The sequence below is a fragment of the Peromyscus leucopus genome, chromosome 7, assembly GCF_004664715.2.
Source record: "Peromyscus leucopus breed LL Stock chromosome 7, UCI_PerLeu_2.1, whole genome shotgun sequence".
Lineage (NCBI taxonomy): Eukaryota > Metazoa > Chordata > Mammalia > Rodentia > Cricetidae > Peromyscus > Peromyscus leucopus.
In genome coordinates this window covers 14,173,052-14,190,972 of record NC_051069.1, presented here as the reverse complement: position 1 = coordinate 14,190,972, position 17,921 = coordinate 14,173,052, and the positions used below count along the sequence as shown (strand labels likewise).

At 53.7% G+C, this 17,921-nt stretch overlaps 1 protein-coding gene across 1 annotated transcript in view; it reads left to right on the top strand.

Moving 5' to 3' along the window:
* Positions 1 to 17,921, top strand: part of Hcn4 (hyperpolarization activated cyclic nucleotide gated potassium channel 4) — a 41,172-nt gene that overhangs the window by 10,462 nt on the left and 12,789 nt on the right. The window contains exon 2 of the mRNA XM_028892517.2: positions 10,967 to 11,390. Coding sequence (XP_028748350.1) covers positions 10,967 to 11,390 — 424 coding nt within the window. The remainder of the gene's footprint in view (positions 1 to 10,966; positions 11,391 to 17,921) is intronic.

The window sequence follows — 17,921 nt, the reverse complement described above, 5'->3', positions numbered from 1 at the left end:
GGCAGACACTGCTGTCATAATGTCACCGAGTGTGTGGCCTGGAGCCCAGAAGTAATTACCCTGCAGTCCCCTTGAAGGCTGGAGCAGCCCCTGTCAATGATTAACACAAGGCCCTGGCCACCGAATGCCCAGCCAGCCATAGGGTTCTCCTTTCTGCAGTCCCTCAGAAGGTATGACAAACCTGTCTCTTCCCATGGGCACAGCAAAGACCTGCAGGCACCCGGGTATCATTGAATATGGAATTGTGGTCTAGCTGAGACGTTTTAGCAGGTGAGCTGAGGTTAGCTCACCTGGCGCCCTTGCCTTCCCACCCTGCGTTGGCCTGGATGTGAGCCCTCCCCGCACCAGGGATTTGTCCTCCCATCTTTATCCTGCCTTGCTGTGGAACCCCAGCAAGTTCCTTTCCCCTCTCAGCATCCAGGGTCAGGACTCGGGCTAAGCCTGAGAAGAGAGCAGAGCTAATTGCACAAATAGGTATTGAGCCTGCAATCCTGACCCCATTAGTGCAAATTGAGCCAGCAGGGCCCTGCTGACCAGTGGAGCTGATGAGAAAGAGCCTCGACTCTACTGAGCCAAGCCAGGCCAGACCCTGCAATTTTGTAGCCTCTGGTCCTGGAGTAGTTGGGGCACCTCTGGCATCTTTTTGGCTGAGCACTTGCTAGCCTTTAGATGCAGGGGACAGGGTAGGAGCTCTCCATTAGCTCCGAGCCCGTGGAGTTTTAAGACATTCTTTGCTATGTTCCTTAGGCAGCCTACATAGCCAGGGACCACCTCGGAGCAAGGGCTTTAATGAAAATGAGCCGAAATGTCACCTTCCCACCTAAGGTCCCGACTGTGTTCTGAGAGCTCCGAGGGGCAAGTCCTGTGGAGAGTTGTCCACTCCTGGATGCTCAGAGCTGGCCTTTCAAGAGCTCTCAGTGCGAGGACTCGTGAACACAGCAGGTCGTACCAGGTAGCTGTGGCTGGAGGAACTCACGGGCCAATAGGACCGTCAGCTGTGAAGTGACCGCCATTCCGGACTCAAAAGCTCTTGGAAGGCAACTTCTAAGACAGGGCCAGGAAAGAGTAGGAGATTCAAAGGCCAGGCTAGCCGTGTGGGTTTAGCTAGCGCCTTACTTCTCGGGCCTGCTTTCTCTGTCTGAATATGAGAAGGACCAGGGTCTCCTTATACCACGGTCCCAAAGCCTGGGTGGAGGCCCCTGCATCCTTCCCAGGGTTTTTATGTAATCGCACAGACAGGCCTCCCCAGAATGAGGTTAGGCAGGTTCGGTTCTAGGAGACCCTCTGTCTTCGTTCATTTCCTATTGCTGTGATAAAACACCGTAGCCTTTTGACACGGGGAGGAGGGTTTATTTGGCTTACACGTCCGGATCACAGTCCATCATGAAGGGAAGTCAGGGCAGGAACCTGGAGGCAGGAGCTAAAGCAGAGGCCGTGGAGGGCTGCTGCTTACTGCGTTTGCTCCTCATGGCTTGCTCAGCCTGATTATTATTTTTTTTTTAATGTAACTCAGAACCACCTGTCCCGGGGTAGTGCCACCCACAGTGGGCTGGGCCCTCCCATATCCATCATTAATCAAGAAGCTGACCCACAGACTTGCCTACAGGCCATCTGATGGAGGCATGTTCTCAACTGGAGTTCTCTCTTTCCAGATGTCCCTGGCTTGTGTAAAGCTGACAGAAACATAGTCAGCACACACCCCTACTGCCTCATGCCACTTAGTACTCGGAGCCCCTGTGGGGGGCTCCCCGAAAGGCCCTCTGGGCTTCAGTATCTGCCGCGTTAGCCCCCTAGAGCCCTAGTCAAATTCTGACTTCTCTGCCCCAGGCCCAGCCCAGTCCCTCTTCTCCAGTGGACAGTTCCCCCCCCGCATTTCCCTACACACGTTGTTATAAATCAGAATCATGAAAATCAGGCTGGGAGGGCCTCCGAGGGTCTTAGCCCTCCCTTAGCCTCCTTGCTAAGACAGTTTTCCCGGGGAGAACTAGAGACCCACCTGGCCCCTGGCCCTTAGAGCCCATGCACTTCAGGGAGACCCTTATTGCTCAACTGACCCATCTCAGCAAGATCAGGTGTACAGCAAAATTTCACTTCCTCATTGGGCCCTTCCTACCATAGTCACTGTGGTCCAAGCCCATCGGAGGTTGGTACAGCTTGAGCCCATTTTCTCCTTCACCCTGATAGGCCTTTTGGCAAAGGCAGGTGAGTCCGGCTACCTAATTTCCCTTGGGGGTGGAGTGGTTTCCATGTGCTTCTCTACAATACTCTATTTTTGTCCCACTCTCCCGAACAGTAGAGCAGATGGGGAGGGGGACTTGAGCCGCCTTTGATTTTTTTTTTTTTTTCTGAGTGGATCTAAGTTTGTTAACCGTTGGCCTTTTCCCCTCACTTTCTTCAGACCATCTTCTCTCACTGGGTGTTGGAGCAGTAGCCTGAGGGAGTTCAGCATTCTGACAGCTTGGAGTATCGTAAAGCAAGCAGATGTCCTTGCTGTGTGTGTATGTGTGTGCTGTGTGTGTGTATGTGTGTGCTGTGTGTGTGTATGTGTGTGCTGTGTGTGTGTGTGCTGACACACACACACACACACACACACACACACACACACACACACACACATATATATATATATTTCTAGTTTGTGTCTGTGTGTACAGACAAAGCATTCAGAGAACTCAACCCCTGAGGAAGGCAAGGGTTATCACCTCAAAGTGTCCCCAGCAGCCAGGCTAGGAGGAGGCTGTGTCACCGAGAGGTGCAGTAACAGTGCATTTCCAGGGAAATCTACATTCCTCATGGCTCCTGAAGCTCCCAGAAGCACCTGGGCGTTTGGGCCCATCTTTCAGGGTGTCCCTATCTTTCCTCCACCCAGGCGTCAGGCTGAGGCCTCTGAGCCACACTTCTTTCCTTTTCTTCTCCAGGCTTAGCCCTCTGTCCAGCCTCTCTGGCCTCCATGGTGCCTTCAGTGTGCCTGGCCCTGTCCTCTGTGTACTTGGGGGAATCTGAGGAGCGCTGTGAGAGAAAGGGGCTATTTAAACAGAGACAAAGAGAAAGGAGACCCCTGGGCTCCTGTCTCCATCTTCTTCCATATCGCATGGGCCCCAAGCAAAATACTGATCCCTGGTCACACTACCCCCACCCAGCTCCTCTTTGAGGCTACAGTAGCCAGCAGGCCACACTGTCCTGTTTTCCCTTTGAGCCTCAGCTGAATTCCCTTCTGGCAGCCCACGGCCTCTGGGAGGCAGAGCCAAACAAACCCCATCTTCTCTCCCAGCTTAGGCAACATCTGCCGTTCAGTTGGCCTCCAGGTCATCAACTCGCCTGTGGGGTCTGCCCATCTCTCAGACTGAGTACCTGTTGAAGTAAAACCTGGAGGCTTCACAGGCTCCCCACAGCTCTCAGGTTAGGCCCTGCATTTTATTGGCATAGAATGATGGCGGCGGAGATAATGGCCAGCGTGTGCTGGTTGTACACACTCTATAGTGTGTTAGAAATAGTATCTCAGGAGCCGAGGATGCAGCTTAATTGAAGGAGTGCTTGTACGACAGACTCAAAACCCTGGGTTCGATCCCTGTCACTACATAGATCTGACATGGTGGCACACACCTGTAATCCCAGTACTCTGCAGATGTGGAGGCTGGAGGATCAGAAGTTCAAAGTCATTCCAACCTAGACTACAAGAGACCCCAGGAAATAAGAGTATCTTAGCTAATTTCACCAAGCTCACTGACGTAGGGGCTAATGGTCTTATTTCAAGCCTGAGAAAATAGGTTCGGACAGTTCACACGACTTGCCAAAGGCCACACAGCCTGTCAGTAAAACAGCAGAGTACCTAGCTGCAGCCTGACTGCTCCGAGTGTGTCCCCTGGCCCAGCAGCCTCAGCACCACCTGGAGTTTGTGAGCAATACAGATGTCAGGCCCTGGCCTTCGCTGCTGAAGGCCAGACCTTGAGCAGACCCCCCAGGAGTCTATCCCACAGCTGAAGGATCATCGTGCGGAAGGGTGGTTCATTCATAGCCCCCAGTGTGCCTTGTTCTCGTTGAGTGGCCGACACCAGCCTTCACTCTGCCGTGAGGCGCTGCGCCCTTAGCCTAGACTAGCAAGGGTCCTTAGCAGAGAGACGGACTGAAGGGTCGTGCAGGGACCCTCCACGAGAACAGAACAGCGGCTACTCAAGTGAAAGACAATGGAGGAAACAGTAGAAAAGCATGCTCGCAGCCCAAGCCCAGCTGGCAACCCTTGGTTTTGGATCTGTGTCTGCAGCAGCCTAGGCAGCTGGGAGCAGCTACCTGGGAGCCCTGTGATTCTGAGTCAGAGATATTGAGGTGGGTTAAAAATAGAGCCCTGGTGGCCAGGCGGGGGTGGGAGGAAAAGAGCAGTTTCTCCACTGTTGTGGGGAGACCCTGGGACCTGAGGGGGGCTGGGCAGGAAGGGGGTGGTAGAGGGAGTCTGCTCCCTTCTAGAAGGCTGAGCTGAGAGGGTGATGGGAGATGAATAGGTCAGCTATGACGGGGGTGAGGCTGACATGTAAGCCCGGGGCAGAAGTCAGCAGGGTCTACTCACCAGCAGGCAGCCAACAGATGACTGGAATGTGGTGCAAAGGGAGGGCAGCTCTGTCTAGGAGCACACTGACAGGAACCCGGACAGAGAGGGTGAGGGTGGCTGGGGGGGGGGGGGGGGCTCTGCCACAGTGGCCTGTGGCCTGCAGGCTGGACTTGTGGCTTTGGCTGTAGTCTTTAGAGAGCTTAAAATAAGTAGCTTGGTTGGTAGAGTGCTTGCCAAGCATGTGTGAGGCCTTGGGTTCAATCCCCAATACAACATAAAGCCGGGCATGGCAGCATATGCCTGAATCCCATCACTCAGGAGGTGAAAGCAGGATACTAAAGGTCATCTTCTGCTGTATGTCCAGATTGGTTTCATGGGATACATCCAAAGGGAAAGGATGCCTGGAGAGGGGGAGCAAGAGAGGGGCCCTTCTTCAAGGCCCCTAGAAAGGGAACAGGTTGGCCTCCAGAGGCCACTGGAAGACTCACAGGCTCCCTTGTGCTTAGAGAGGAAGAGGATGGGCAAAGGAGTATGGTGGCAGAAAGGGAAGGGACATTTTGGTGGCTTATCGTGTCTCTATAGAGTTGAAGGTGGTGGTGTCTGCTAGGAGGGGCATGAGGTGACTTCAGAGTTTCTGGAAGAGGGGCCATGGTTGTAGGGGCATCTGCTGCAGTCTCCTGAAAGGACTTGGCAGGGCCCAGGGCCCAGCTGAGAGTGGGGACAGGAGGTGCTCAGGAGCCTGGATGTTTAGTCGAATGGCTTGGGGCACTTCTTCCTGAACCCCATGCAGACATGGAACCCATGCCTTCCCAGGCCAGGGTTGTGTTTTTGTGAAGACTGTTCCAGAAGGTCAGCATGAGAGGTCAGGATGAGCTTAGAGAAGTGGGAGGGCTGGACAGTTCTGTCTGGGACAGGCAGCTCGTTGGGGGAGAATCTGAAGAGTCAGCAGACCATAGCTCCTGGGACCCTGAGGCTAAGCAGGCACAGCTGTAGAAAGCAGGGGGATGGGAGGGGGGGAGGCCGCTCACTGAAAATGCAGAGCTGGGGCAACTGGAGGTGCCCCCTGGTCTGGGGTGTGTGGCTGCAGCGGACACTGAGAGGGGTCGTTATCACTGGGGCTTCCAGCTCCCAGGAGCCTGGGTTTGTCTGAATCCACAGCACAGAGAGAGGAAGTCATTCAGGGTGGCGGCAGGACAGGGCGCAGTGGAAGGTTGCAAGCCAGGTGCTGGGATTGCCACGGGCCCCACGGGTGGCAGATGAATGCTGGGGAGTGGCCAAGAGACGACAGGATGCCTAAAGGATCTGGTGGACAAATCTACAGAGGCAGGTAGTGACAGCAGGAGGCGGGGGAGGGTGCTGACTCACCCTGACCTTGAGGGGCTCTGGGGAGAATGATGGTCTAGGTTCATGAAGAAGCGAATGTGGATGGATCAGCAAATGAAGAAGCTGAGGAGGAAGGAATCCTGGAAGAGGGTACAGTAGAGAGTTGGGAGTGGGTGGGCAGAGTTCGGGAGTAAAAAAATACCACTAGCCTAACTTCTATTTCTATGGAGTGGTTAAGGGCAGGACTCTGGAGTAAAGCTGTCTGCAACTTACTGGGCCTCAGTCTCCTTGTCTGTAAAAAGGGCATGACTAGTGTCTGCCTCTTAGTGTCTTTATGAGGGCAAAAGACAACCGACATACGCATTAGTGCCTGGCAGGTAGCAGGTGCCCACCAGCTACTGACAGCTGTCACCTCGGGCAGTTCCCTTGCCAAGCAGAAAACCCGGCAGACAGTGCATGACTGAAGGAGAGTGTCCCAGCTCTCCTCACTTTCCCGAGACTTGAAGACTCCAGGGTTCTGGGGTTTGTTGAAGGGCTAGCAAGGAGAGTAGGTGGGGAAGTTGAGGGTGCGGGGGAGGGTGTCTTCCAGCACTCCAGAAGCCGAAGACCAAGGCAGAGAACACAGACCAGCTTTGTGAGGATGAGGACATTGAGCCTTGGACAAAGGAAAGGACTTCAAAAGCTGATGGTTTCACAGGAGCAAGGCTGTGGATGAGAAGGAGCCTGGGAGAGGAGGACCAGGGGTCCCGTTGGCCACCGTGAAGGAGCTGAGGGGAAGAAGAGGGAAGGGGTGGCTGGGCTGCCAGGTTAAGGAGCTTGGGTCTTCTCTCGTAGTACAGGTTCCCCATAGGGTTCAGGTCTGTGGTAGCTTGCTCATGACTTGGAAAGATCATGCAGGGGGGCATGTGTATTAGAGGCAAACAGAATGGAGCATGGAGGGCAGGTAAGAGGCAGGGGCCAGGGTGCAGAGATTCAAATCTGGGACACTTTGAGACAGCAAGCATCATAGGAGAAGCCAGAGAAGATCAGGTAACTTCTGAGGGGCTTTCGAGGACAGGTGGGGTAAGGGAGGTCTGTAGAGAGCTGCTAGAAGATTGTGGGCCCTGGGTACAGTGACAGAAATGCGGGCTGTACCTCTCAGCTTGGAGGAGGATGCTGAGTTCAGCTGTGTACTCACTGGGTGTAGAGACAGCTGGCCCTCCAGGTGGGCCCGTTCTGCAGGCAGGTGGGAAGGCAGGTCCTGGTGCTGGGAGGAGGGTGGGGGCCTGGAGCAGGCACCATCTGCACACAGGAGCGCCAAGAGACAGGGTGCTCCTTAACGGTGTAGAGGCCCAGGACTACAGTCAGAATCCAGGGGCCCAGGGCTGAGACGAAGACCTGCCCTTCAGAAGCCCACTGCCTGCTGAGAGCTGAAGCCAGGCCTCAAGCTAGCCAAGACCTTAGGTTAGAGGTTCAAGAGGCCCAGAGGAGGTAGCTGTTCAGATGAACATGGGATGATGGGAAACATGTGAATGGCAAGATGGTGGCATTCTTTCTTCTGGCTGACAGGATTCCTAGGGGATAATTTGTGCCCAACAATGTATGCCAGTGGTTATTGCTGAAGGTGGGTGTAGATATGAGAGCAAAATGGGGCACAGAGAAGTGTTTGCAAAAATGCATACATGCTCACCGGCAAGCTTGATCTCAAGGAAACGAAGAGGCCAGAGGAAGCCATCCTCTTCAGCCCACATGGAAGGAGAGGGCCCTTTGTCCAGTCCCAGTATCTCTGAGTTCAAAGTCAGGAGGTGCCATCTTCTCTGCCCTCATCTCCATAGAGGGTAGCACCTCCCCTCAGACCACCCCATAAAGCAATCCAGACGCCATGGTAAAGGGCTGCTTGCCTATCTGCTGTTATTCAGACCTTCTTACACATGGGTCCTGGCCCCTCAGTGTCAGCTTCTGGACCTCCACTCCCAGCCATCTGCCTGATCCAAAGAGGAGGCAAAGTCCGAGGCTGGGGAGACGGCCTGACCCCTGGACTGACCAGAGCCCGGCTGTTGCTTTCTGACCAGGACCCATTGGCATTGGAGGGGGGAGACAGCTGAGCACCACAGACTCCGGCCTCTGATTCTGGCATGTGCCAGTTCCAGAGTGTCTTGGTCTGGCTGCCTATTGCTTTCCTATCACAGCCTGGTGCCTGCTACCATGGTTGGTTGTCTTAGATTGTGATGTTATTTCTGAGTGGTTCTAGGGACAGTGGGGTGCTGTGAGAACATTGGACACCTATCTTGTGGCTTCAGAAATGCGACTATTCCCTTGGACTTTAGTTTTCCCTTCTGAACGATAGCCACAACTGCTCCTGGCTGGCTGTCAGCTGTGACCACGTGGCTTTTAACCCTAGGGAGATCTGCCATTCTCTCAGCCAGGCCAGACCTTAGGAGGCCCTGATGTCTGGAAGCTCAGTCTTCTCAGATGTTCCCAACAACCCTTTCTTCTTCTGTGTCTGGGGCAGGGGATCCACCTACCTTGGTAGGACCCTCTCCACTCTGATGCAGTACCAGGACGGTTCATCTGTCCCCTGCACCCCACGGAGCTGCCTAAGCCCCAGCCCAGACCTCTCTGAATCTTACCTCTGCTCCTCATTAGCCGTATGACCCTGAGCAAATGCTTCTGTTTGAGCCTCAGTGTTATCATCTGTAAAACACAAACAGTGGTAGCTGTAGTGCTAGTGGGAGGATTAGATGGTCCAGTTCATGGAAAGCACAAAGTTAAGTACTCAATCATTGTGCAGCATTTGGGGGCTCTTTACGAATAAAGGCTTTTCTGTCTCCAAGGAGCCACCAACAAAAAGTCCTAGTCATAGGAAGGATTCACTTGAGATACTTCTGGCCACCCGGACTGGGGGTGTAGAGAGGGTGGCATGCATGGAAGAGGCCAGCAGGGAGATTGTTGCCAAGCTCCCCTGGCTGGGACCTGCAAACTGGGGCTGGCAGGCGTGACGGACACTGTCCATGGTGCTGAACACAATTTTGGGCTCAGTTCAGAGATTTGTGCAACCATCTGGCAAAGACTGTAGAGACACTGTCTACAAGGCCAAGGGCAGTTCCCAGAGCCTGAATCTTCTCACCTTCTCCAGCAGCACTTTCCTGGTTTCTCCCATCACGGTCACAAAGACCCACCTCTCCAGATGCCCAGCTGCAAGGGATGGCGTCTTAGACTCCGAGGCTACTCCTCCAAGGGGATTGTGAGTTCCCTGGGGTCAGGGCATCTGGATGCTGAGATGCTGTCATCTGACTGGTCAGGTGCTGTGATCCCTGGCTCCTGTCACTGGCCCTCCCGCTTATTCCAGGTCACCCTCTGGCCCTACTCCCAGCAGAAATTCTGCTCCAGCTCGTCCCTGGAGGGTGCACCTTCCCCACCTCTCATGTCTTTCCTGCCAGTCAATTGACTGAAGCCATTTATTTACCCACTTAATAACAGAGGGCACGGGTCAGAGCATTTTACCGGTCCCCGTTTATCTTGTTCCTATGACAAGTTTTGCTGGTGAAGTGTGTGAGTTGCTGAGAAGATGAGCAGATGAGAAAAACAGAGCAGGAACAGATGCAAGGTTGGCTGGCCCTAGAACTCTACCCCTTCCAACAGGCCGGTTTGCCCCCCCCCCCCCACATAGCTTCTGGGATGCTCCGGGACAGGAGAAGGAAGTGCCAGTATTCTGACCCCAGCCCAGATCAGCCAGAAATATCTGAAGCACCTGGAAACTCAAGATTGAAACAATTAGTCAGAATGTAAGGAAATGGGTGGTTTTGCCTCATGTAATTTGGTTTTATGAAGACCACTAAATGCAAACATTCTCCCGTTAATTACCGTCTTGAATTTGGTCTGTAATTGAGGGAACTGGAGCTGGGGAGGGGTGGGGTGTAGAGATCCGCTGGAGTGGCAGCCTGCTGGTGTCAGCACTCCCAGCCGCTTTGCACCCAATCTGTTAATTTTAGAAGCTCCTCTAGCCTGGGTATATTATTAGATTTATGTACGAAGGGCCACATGGCCCTAAGTGGCTCCTCTATGCCACAGTATTTTTGTTTGTTTGTTTTCCCCAGAAGATTAAATGAAAAGGAACTCTCTCTCTCTCTCTCTCTCTCTCTCTCTCTCTCTCTCTCTCTCTCTCGTTGGGGGGTGTGGATGCTTGCATGCTCTGTGTGTGTGTGTGTGTGTGTGTGTGTGTGTGTGTGTGTGTGTGTGAATGGGGATACCTGGATGTGGCTTCTAATGAGTATATGCAGCTGTCCTGGACTGACGACTGGGCAGAGTGTATCCAGATCACCCCACAGAAGCTGAAGTTGGACCCACAACTCACTGGTGGATGTGCTGTGTGTATGAAGTGTATGCTGTGTGTAGGAAGTGTGCAGAAGTGTATGAAGGCTGGGTAACAGTCCCATAGCAATGCGAAAACTGGGCAGAGAGATGGTAAGGCATTTTCTGGCTAAGGAGGATGCTAGGGAGCCAATGTGAGAGAAGTCAGGTCACAATTACAAGGCTCCACGGCGAGGAAACGGGGGCCTAGCATGAGGAGCCTTGGACCTGCTTGATGTCACATAGGCTAGCAGTGACAGAATCAAGCTGGAGCTAAAGCTTCTGCCTCCCAGGTGTCTGCTGGGCGAGTGGACATCCCCTGGTCTCTGGTCACGCTCTGTGGCATGGCTGTGTGACAGCCTATCTCGGCCACAGCTAAACCTCAGGGAACCTCAGCCTGGCCTGAGCCCGGGGGAAGATGATACGAGTTTCTTTTGTCACTAAAGTAGTCTCCTATTTGTCCCCAGAGGTCATTGTTTGGCTCGTGTTTCAACTTGACTCTGGCTGGGGTGGGCGGGATGGAGAAGATGTGACACCTGGGAGCTCACTGGATGACAGGGGAGGGGATCCGGGGTCACTGAAGAGCCTCTGTCTGTGACAGGCCCTGTGTTTGCAACCTCCACACCTGGTCCCAATGCTCACACGCCTGCATCCCCGAGTGCCTCTGAGTCCCCTAGGTTCTCCCTCATGTCCTTTCCCACAGTGCTTCCTGTCTACTCTGTAACTCGTCCTCTCTCTCCTGGTGACTGACCCCGTTGTCTCTCTGGGCAGATTTTACTGGGACCTGACGATGCTGCTGCTGATGGTGGGAAATCTGATCATCATTCCCGTGGGCATCACCTTCTTCAAGGATGAGAACACCACACCCTGGATCGTCTTCAACGTGGTGTCAGATACATTCTTCCTCATTGACTTGGTCCTCAACTTCCGCACAGGCATCGTGGTGGAGGACAACACAGAAATCATCCTTGACCCACAGCGCATTAAGATGAAGTACTTGAAAAGCTGGTTTGTGGTGGATTTCATCTCCTCCATCCCCGTGGACTACATCTTCCTTATTGTGGAGACTCGCATCGACTCGGAGGTCTACAAGACTGCGCGGGCTCTGCGCATCGTCCGCTTCACCAAGATCCTCAGCCTCCTGCGCCTCTTGCGGCTTTCCCGCCTCATTCGATATATTCATCAGTGGGAAGAGGTGAGTAGTTGGACAGAACCTCTCTGCAGGAGGGTGAGGTCCCTGCCAAGAAAGCAGAGCCAGTGGGTCCTCTCAGAGAACTGGAGATGGGTTGTGTGGCTATAGATGGCATCCCTGTCCCAAGAGGACAAACCTTAGCATGACTTCTTAGCCCATGTTAGTGTCTATACCAAGCGCTTCCCAGATTACATCTCATTTAAGTCCATAACAATCACAGAGGGCACCACACAGATACCTGTGGACACTCATGTCCATGCTATGTGGTAATGGGACCAGGCTGCTAATGCTACAGATTTATATTACATGTAGAAATCTGGATTTCTTGGGTACAGATTTTGTTGGCAAGCGTCTTAGATTGGATTCTTTTAGAATGTTCTCCACGATGGGGATTTTCATTAAGGTGATTTGGCTGGGGGTGTGAGGGGACATCTTTAGGAAAATGTGGAAGGAAAAAAGGGCATGAGAGCCAAGGAAAGTGAGGAGACATGTGTGGTGAGACATCAAGCAGAGACCCACGGGGAGCTCTGGGCACAGTGTACACACACCATACCCTGAACTTGTCCTAACCAGAGAAGGGAGTTGAAATGTTTACATTCCTTTGCCGAAGAGTCAGTGGTCCAGGACATTCCTAGGTCTTGTGATCACAGCCAGAACAGTTTCCAGCTTCCACACAGGTGCTGGTCATAAAAGCCAGAAGCCCCTGGGGGCACTGGAGTCAGTCCTGTGTATAAAACTGTGAGGGAATTCAAGATTCGCAGGGCTCTGGTTACAGAAACTAAATTTAGAAAAACTTCAGATGAATTAGATGGGTCTGAGAGTCTCAGCTCACTCCCAGCTGGAGCGCTGGTCCACAGGAGGAAAAGAGAAGGGCTGAGGCCGTGGGGAAGAGATGCCAGGGACTTTGCTGGCTGTTGGGGGCCGAGTTTGCTACCACCCTCGTAGGCTTTCTCTTGCTGATATAAACACCGTGACCAAAAGTAACTCAGGGAGGAACGGGTTTATTTCATCTTACAGCTCACAGTCCGTCATGAGCTCCAGGGCAGGAGCTCAAGGCAGGAACCTGGAGCAGAAATGGAATTAGAGGTCACAGAAGACCACGGCTTACTGGCTTGCTCCTCAGGGCTTGCCTCAGCTTGCTTTCTTATACACCCCAGTCCACCTGCCCGGGCACTGCCCACAGTGGGCCGGGCCCTCACACATCACTCTTCCATCAAGAAAATGCCCCATAGGCTTGCCTGCAGGCCAGACGGATGGGGGCATCTTCTCAACTGAGATCCCTCCTCTCAGACGGCTCCAGCTTGTGTCAAGTTGATTAAAAACTAACCAACCCAGCTCCCCATTGCATTAGTGATAGCAAGCAGGCCTGGCTGGGAGCTTTCTCAGGTTTGGGGGAGATATGCTGCATGAGACACTCACCTTGGCGGGTGGATTAGGCTGTGCTAAGCAAGCCTCATTGCCAAGGTGTCTCTCCCTGCGGGCCTCCTGGTCTTCAGAAGCCCTGCTTGACTGGGCTGAAAGCCTAGGATCAGGTTCCGACGCCCCGGCCCTCCGGCCCTGCGGCAGCCCGGCTGACGGTTCGGGTGCGGCAGATTCAGGTCAGAGGCGTCATGAACACACGTGCTGTGGAAGAAGTGCCTACACCAGCTTGGCAGAAAGGCTCCGCAGCAGAAATTCTCTTGGGCTTGGAAAATTTGCATTATTCCTGCTGACGGAGAGAGACAATGACTGCACCAAGGTCACCAAGTGGCCCACTGGCAGAAATGGGGCTGGATCCAGGTAGCTCTCTGGGCTCCCAGTAGTGCGGTTGTCCCTGCCTGGTGTAGCAATACTTGACTTTCAAATCCCAGACACACATTGCTTGGCTCTGTGACCTTGGCACCACCTTGTATCTCGCAGCTTCATTTTTTCTACCTATAAAATGAGTATAAGTAATGTCCAGGGTTTTTTTTTTTTTTTTTTTTTTTTTAAGACTTTTTTTTTTTTTTAATGCAGCCTGTCATAGAGAACTACTTAACAAATGTCTCTTTTCACTAGTCTAAGTTATAACCAGCAAGGCAAATGGCAGGGTTCATTATCCTCATTTCCAGGTGAAGGAAGTGAGGATTGGAAGGCCCTCCTGCCCCGCAGGTAGGCTTTATGGCCCAGGCTTCCTGTCTCCTGGTCCATATCCTGTGATCTAGTTACATCCCCTCTGTTAGTAGGACGCGGACATGATGGGTGCCTGGGTTCCATTTGGTCTGGAAGGGTCTCGCCAAGTGTCTACGTGTGTTCTGTGTCCTGGGCAGAGCACTGGGGATTCAACTGGGATAGGGAGTACCAGAAGAGGGGTGGGTCACGGGGGATGGAGGCTGTGGCAGGTGATGGGCTGCACTGAGGTCCCCAAGGGACATCCAGCTGCACAGAGGTGTAGGTCTGGGCTCAAGGCCGAGGAGATGAGGGACAGCACCTCTGGAGCTGGTGAGCTGACCCACCCTGAGTGTCTGTGAAAGGAAGGGGGGTGGTGTGGTTCCCCATGTGACCCGGCGGGCTTCTCTCCTTGTGGGAAAACGGGACCCAGAGCAAACCCCAACCCTCCTGCCTGCTGTAGGGCCACAGCTAGCCTCGGGCACAGTGGCCCTTTTCTCTCTTTGGCACTGGTTTGGGCTACCAGGTCAATAACCCCTGGGGCCAACCTTCCTCCTTTCTTAGTGGGAGTTGACAGAGTTGCCCGTGGCTAGGCTCACTGCACCCAGGGCAGAGAAAAACCCTTCCTTTACTGTCCCTGCACTCTAGGCATTAGGAGCTCAGGCCCAGGGCTACTAACCTTACTGCCCCTCTGGCCTGGCTACCCTCTGGGTTATCCAGACCTCATTAGGCAGGCTGTAGCCCTAGATCTTCCCTGGGGGACACGGAGGTCCCAGGAAGCCTGAGGCCCTGCACTGAACGCTGCTGCTACCCACATGGTGTGGACAGGAAGGGAGATCCCGGGTGGCCAGATGGACGGCCCCTCACTTCTGCGCTTGCTCCCTTATCTCTCCTCCCAGCTTGGGAGGAAATTGCTTTGAGCTAGTTTCTGCTCGTACTCAGCCCAGCCAAAGGCTCCCCTGGGGTTGGATTGGGGCTTCCCAGCTGGCCTAAGAAACCCCATCTCTGGGTCCTATGTAGCCCGCTCTACCCTCTGGGCTTCTCCCAGCCTCAGCTTGCTTGGAAATGGCATCAGGAAGATCCTTCTGACCCTATAAAAGCCAGGGAGTAGAGCAGGTGGGGATATAGAAAAAAAAAAATCTTGCCCTATCTGCTCTTCAGGTACCTACGTAATTTCTTTCTTTTGGGGGTGGGGTGGGGGCCTCAGTTTCCCCAGTAACCAGGCATGCACTGATGTTTTCTGAGGTGGAGGTGCTCAGGCCATGGCTGTCTTTCTTGGTGAAAGTGGTGTTAGCTGACCCTGAGAGCCTGATTGTGACTGACATGATCCGAAGGAGGAAGCTCCAGGGTGGGGCTGAGGAGTCAGCTTGCTCTAAACTCCCTGGTGAAAATGTGGAGTCTTGAGGCATCTGATCTCCCAGCCTTCCCTTCGTCCCCCGGCTGGCCCAGCCCAGCTGCCCTGGAGTTTTCGCTAGACTTGCTAGCAGAGTGGGCAGAGTGGCTTAGGCTGGGTACAAGCCTCCTCCGTCCCTAGCGATCTAGGTCAGCAGCCTCCCTCAGAGCCTCTTCCAGCCAGCCTCTCCCCTCCCTCTGAGGTGTGAGCTTGTCACAGGCATGCAGGCTATTGTTAGAAACCTTGGTTGCCCCCCCCCCTTCGGATGTTCTACTGGAGGCCTCAGCATGCCAAGAGACCCATCCCAGAAGCATTCTCTCTCAGAAACCTGGAATGGCAGGAAGCCAGGCCCAGGAGCCTCTGATGAACCCTCTTCCTATGGAACGCAAGTTCTCCATCTCTCTCTCGGACTCTAATGGTTGGCATCTGTGGAAAGCGGCCCTGGAGGACGAGGGCTGGCCTTCTCTGCTAGTGATGTCACAGGCCCCATTGGACCCTCGGCCCAGAGCTCCAGGCCATGGCCAGGACACCGGGGCACTGGCCTCTCTTGGATCTTGGCTTGCCCTTCACGTGGATGGTTGTTCCTGAGATGCCAGCAGGGACTTGTTTGTTTCCTTAAGGAGAAAATGAGTCTCCAGAAAAGCTCAGCCAGGTCCCATGAAGAGGCCTTAGTGGAAACTCCATGGCAGCCTGACCCACTGTCTGAGGCCTGATCTACAGTGAGAATGTAGCTCTCTTGAAGGGAATGAGATGAAAGGAAAGGAGCCAGCATCTGTAGAGTACCTACTGTGTGCCACCTTTGGCCACCATTTCACCTACTTCCAAAGACAGCTCTGGGTGTAGGGGCTGGCAGTCAGTCGTGACCTGTTCCACAGGCAAGGAGACTGAGGTCCTGAGGGCCGTGCTAGGGCATGGAAGACACAGTGCTTTTCCAGTGAAGCTGAAAGTTTGCATGAGTGGGCACAGGTTCCCAGAGTGCCAGGCAGGCAGAGGGTAAGCTCACATGCCACCTGCCTGGTGAGTCTCCAGCAGCCCAGAAGGAAAAGCGCTCACTCCCCTAGTCAGGGCCAACATCGTAATAGGACGCTTTAATGAAATATAAAGAGCAAGGCAAATATTTGCCCAGTGCAGCTGACTGGCAGGTGGCATGTGGCCCCAACCCACAGTGGGGACATGGGCACAGAACAGTTTCTTTCAGCAATGGCCAGCCTCTCCTTGACAACCACATCCCAGGTGCTGTCCAGTGTTAAAGGTGTGGTGAGTGGACCAGCTCCCAGTGGGCAGCTCAGGCATGGCCATGCTGGTTCACCTGGCTCTGCAGTCACATATTTCTCCTCTACTCCTCTGGTCACCTCAGCGTCCACACCCTTCCTCACTCAGTACCGTGTCCTGCTACCCCAGGCTCTCTGTCCACCTGGAAGAAAAACCATTATTCTTTCCACAGAGGCCAAAGCAGGCTGCCCGTGAGCTGCATCTGCCTAGGCTGCACGGCCCTTTTGACAGCCATGTATAAACTGGTTGGGACCTGCTCACCTTCAGCTCCATCACGGTCACCGTCACCTCTGTGGTTAAGCTCTTCTCTGTCCCCGACCCCACCACGTGCTCCGTGCCATAGTAACTGCTGAGACTGTGATAAAGGCAGAACTGTAGACTTGATCCAGAAGAAGGTTGGTTATGCAGAAGGTTCAGGAGAGTGGGGGCTGAGCTATGGCTCAGGGGATAAAGCACTTGAATGTGAGTCTGGGTACCTGAGTTCAGATCCCAGAACCCACCTGAAGCCAGCTGCTCTAGCTCACATCTGTCATCCCAGTGTTCCTACAGCCAGCTGAGGGGCAAAGAGTCCACAGAAGCGTGCAGACCAGCTGACCTGGTGTACACAGCAGTAAACAAGAGACCCTGTCTCAACAAGGTGAAGGTTGTCCTCTGACATCCACACATGCTCTCTGTGGTACATGCAGCCCCCTATAATAAACGAAACATCAGGGGTGAAGAGAAAAGACTGCGTGAAGCGTGTCAGCTCTGAGGTTTCTGTCTCTACGTCCCAGAGTGATTCGTAGAAAAGGGCAGGGGTTGTGGGTTGTGACAGTCTGAGATACTTTGCAGCCAGGGCCTGAGGCTTCCTTTGGCTTCCATATGGTATCTGTTCATTCATTTAAGCACACATGCATGCACGCAGGCAACCAACAGATGTTTTAGATGTTTTGTATGCCTACCTGTGCATTCCACGGAGGAATACAGACACAAAAGCCACGGCGGGGGGTGGGGTGGGGGGGAGCTGGAGGGGGGCGCGGCTGGGGGCGGGGACGTGGCTCATGTTGTATTCCAGTTAGTAAGTCTCCTTTTAGATAGAGAGAATGCCACCGAAGCCAGTCAGGGAACCGTCCTGGGGAGGGCAGGAAGGGAGGGCCACTGGCTACTTCACACAGCAGTATGGGAGGTCTTTCTGTGCAAGCAGTAAGACAGGAGAGTGAGGAGCCAGAAGGGCATGGGCAGATGGGATGGCAGATGCGACACTGAATCCCTGTGGCCTAGCAAGAACTGGCTGGGGCATTCAAGGACCCGAGGGAGGCCGCTGTAGCCAGAGGTAAAAGGCCACGCACAGGCAGAGCGGAGGAGATGGGGTGGGGATGTCGTTGGGGCCCGGGATGCTGAAGCTGTGTTCAGGAGGTGGTGTGTGATCTGAAATATTGATAGAGTCACTGGGCAGCTTCAAGTCAAAGGTGACAGACACATCCGGCTTTCTTTAATTTCATGTTTCATACAATAGATTTTAATCTTACTCTTTCCCCTCCCCCAGCTCCTCCCCACCTCCCTGCTTACCCAAATTCATGGTCTGACACTCAAACCAAAATCAAAACCAAAACCAGAAACAACAACAACAACAACAAAACTGCTCATCTTGAAGAGCTGGATCTAGCTGCTTGGTGGAGAATGGGCTGGAGGGATGGCGTCTCATGCAGTGTGTAGATTGTCCCTGCTTGATGGCCCTGCAGTGGGTACTTGGGAGATGTCTC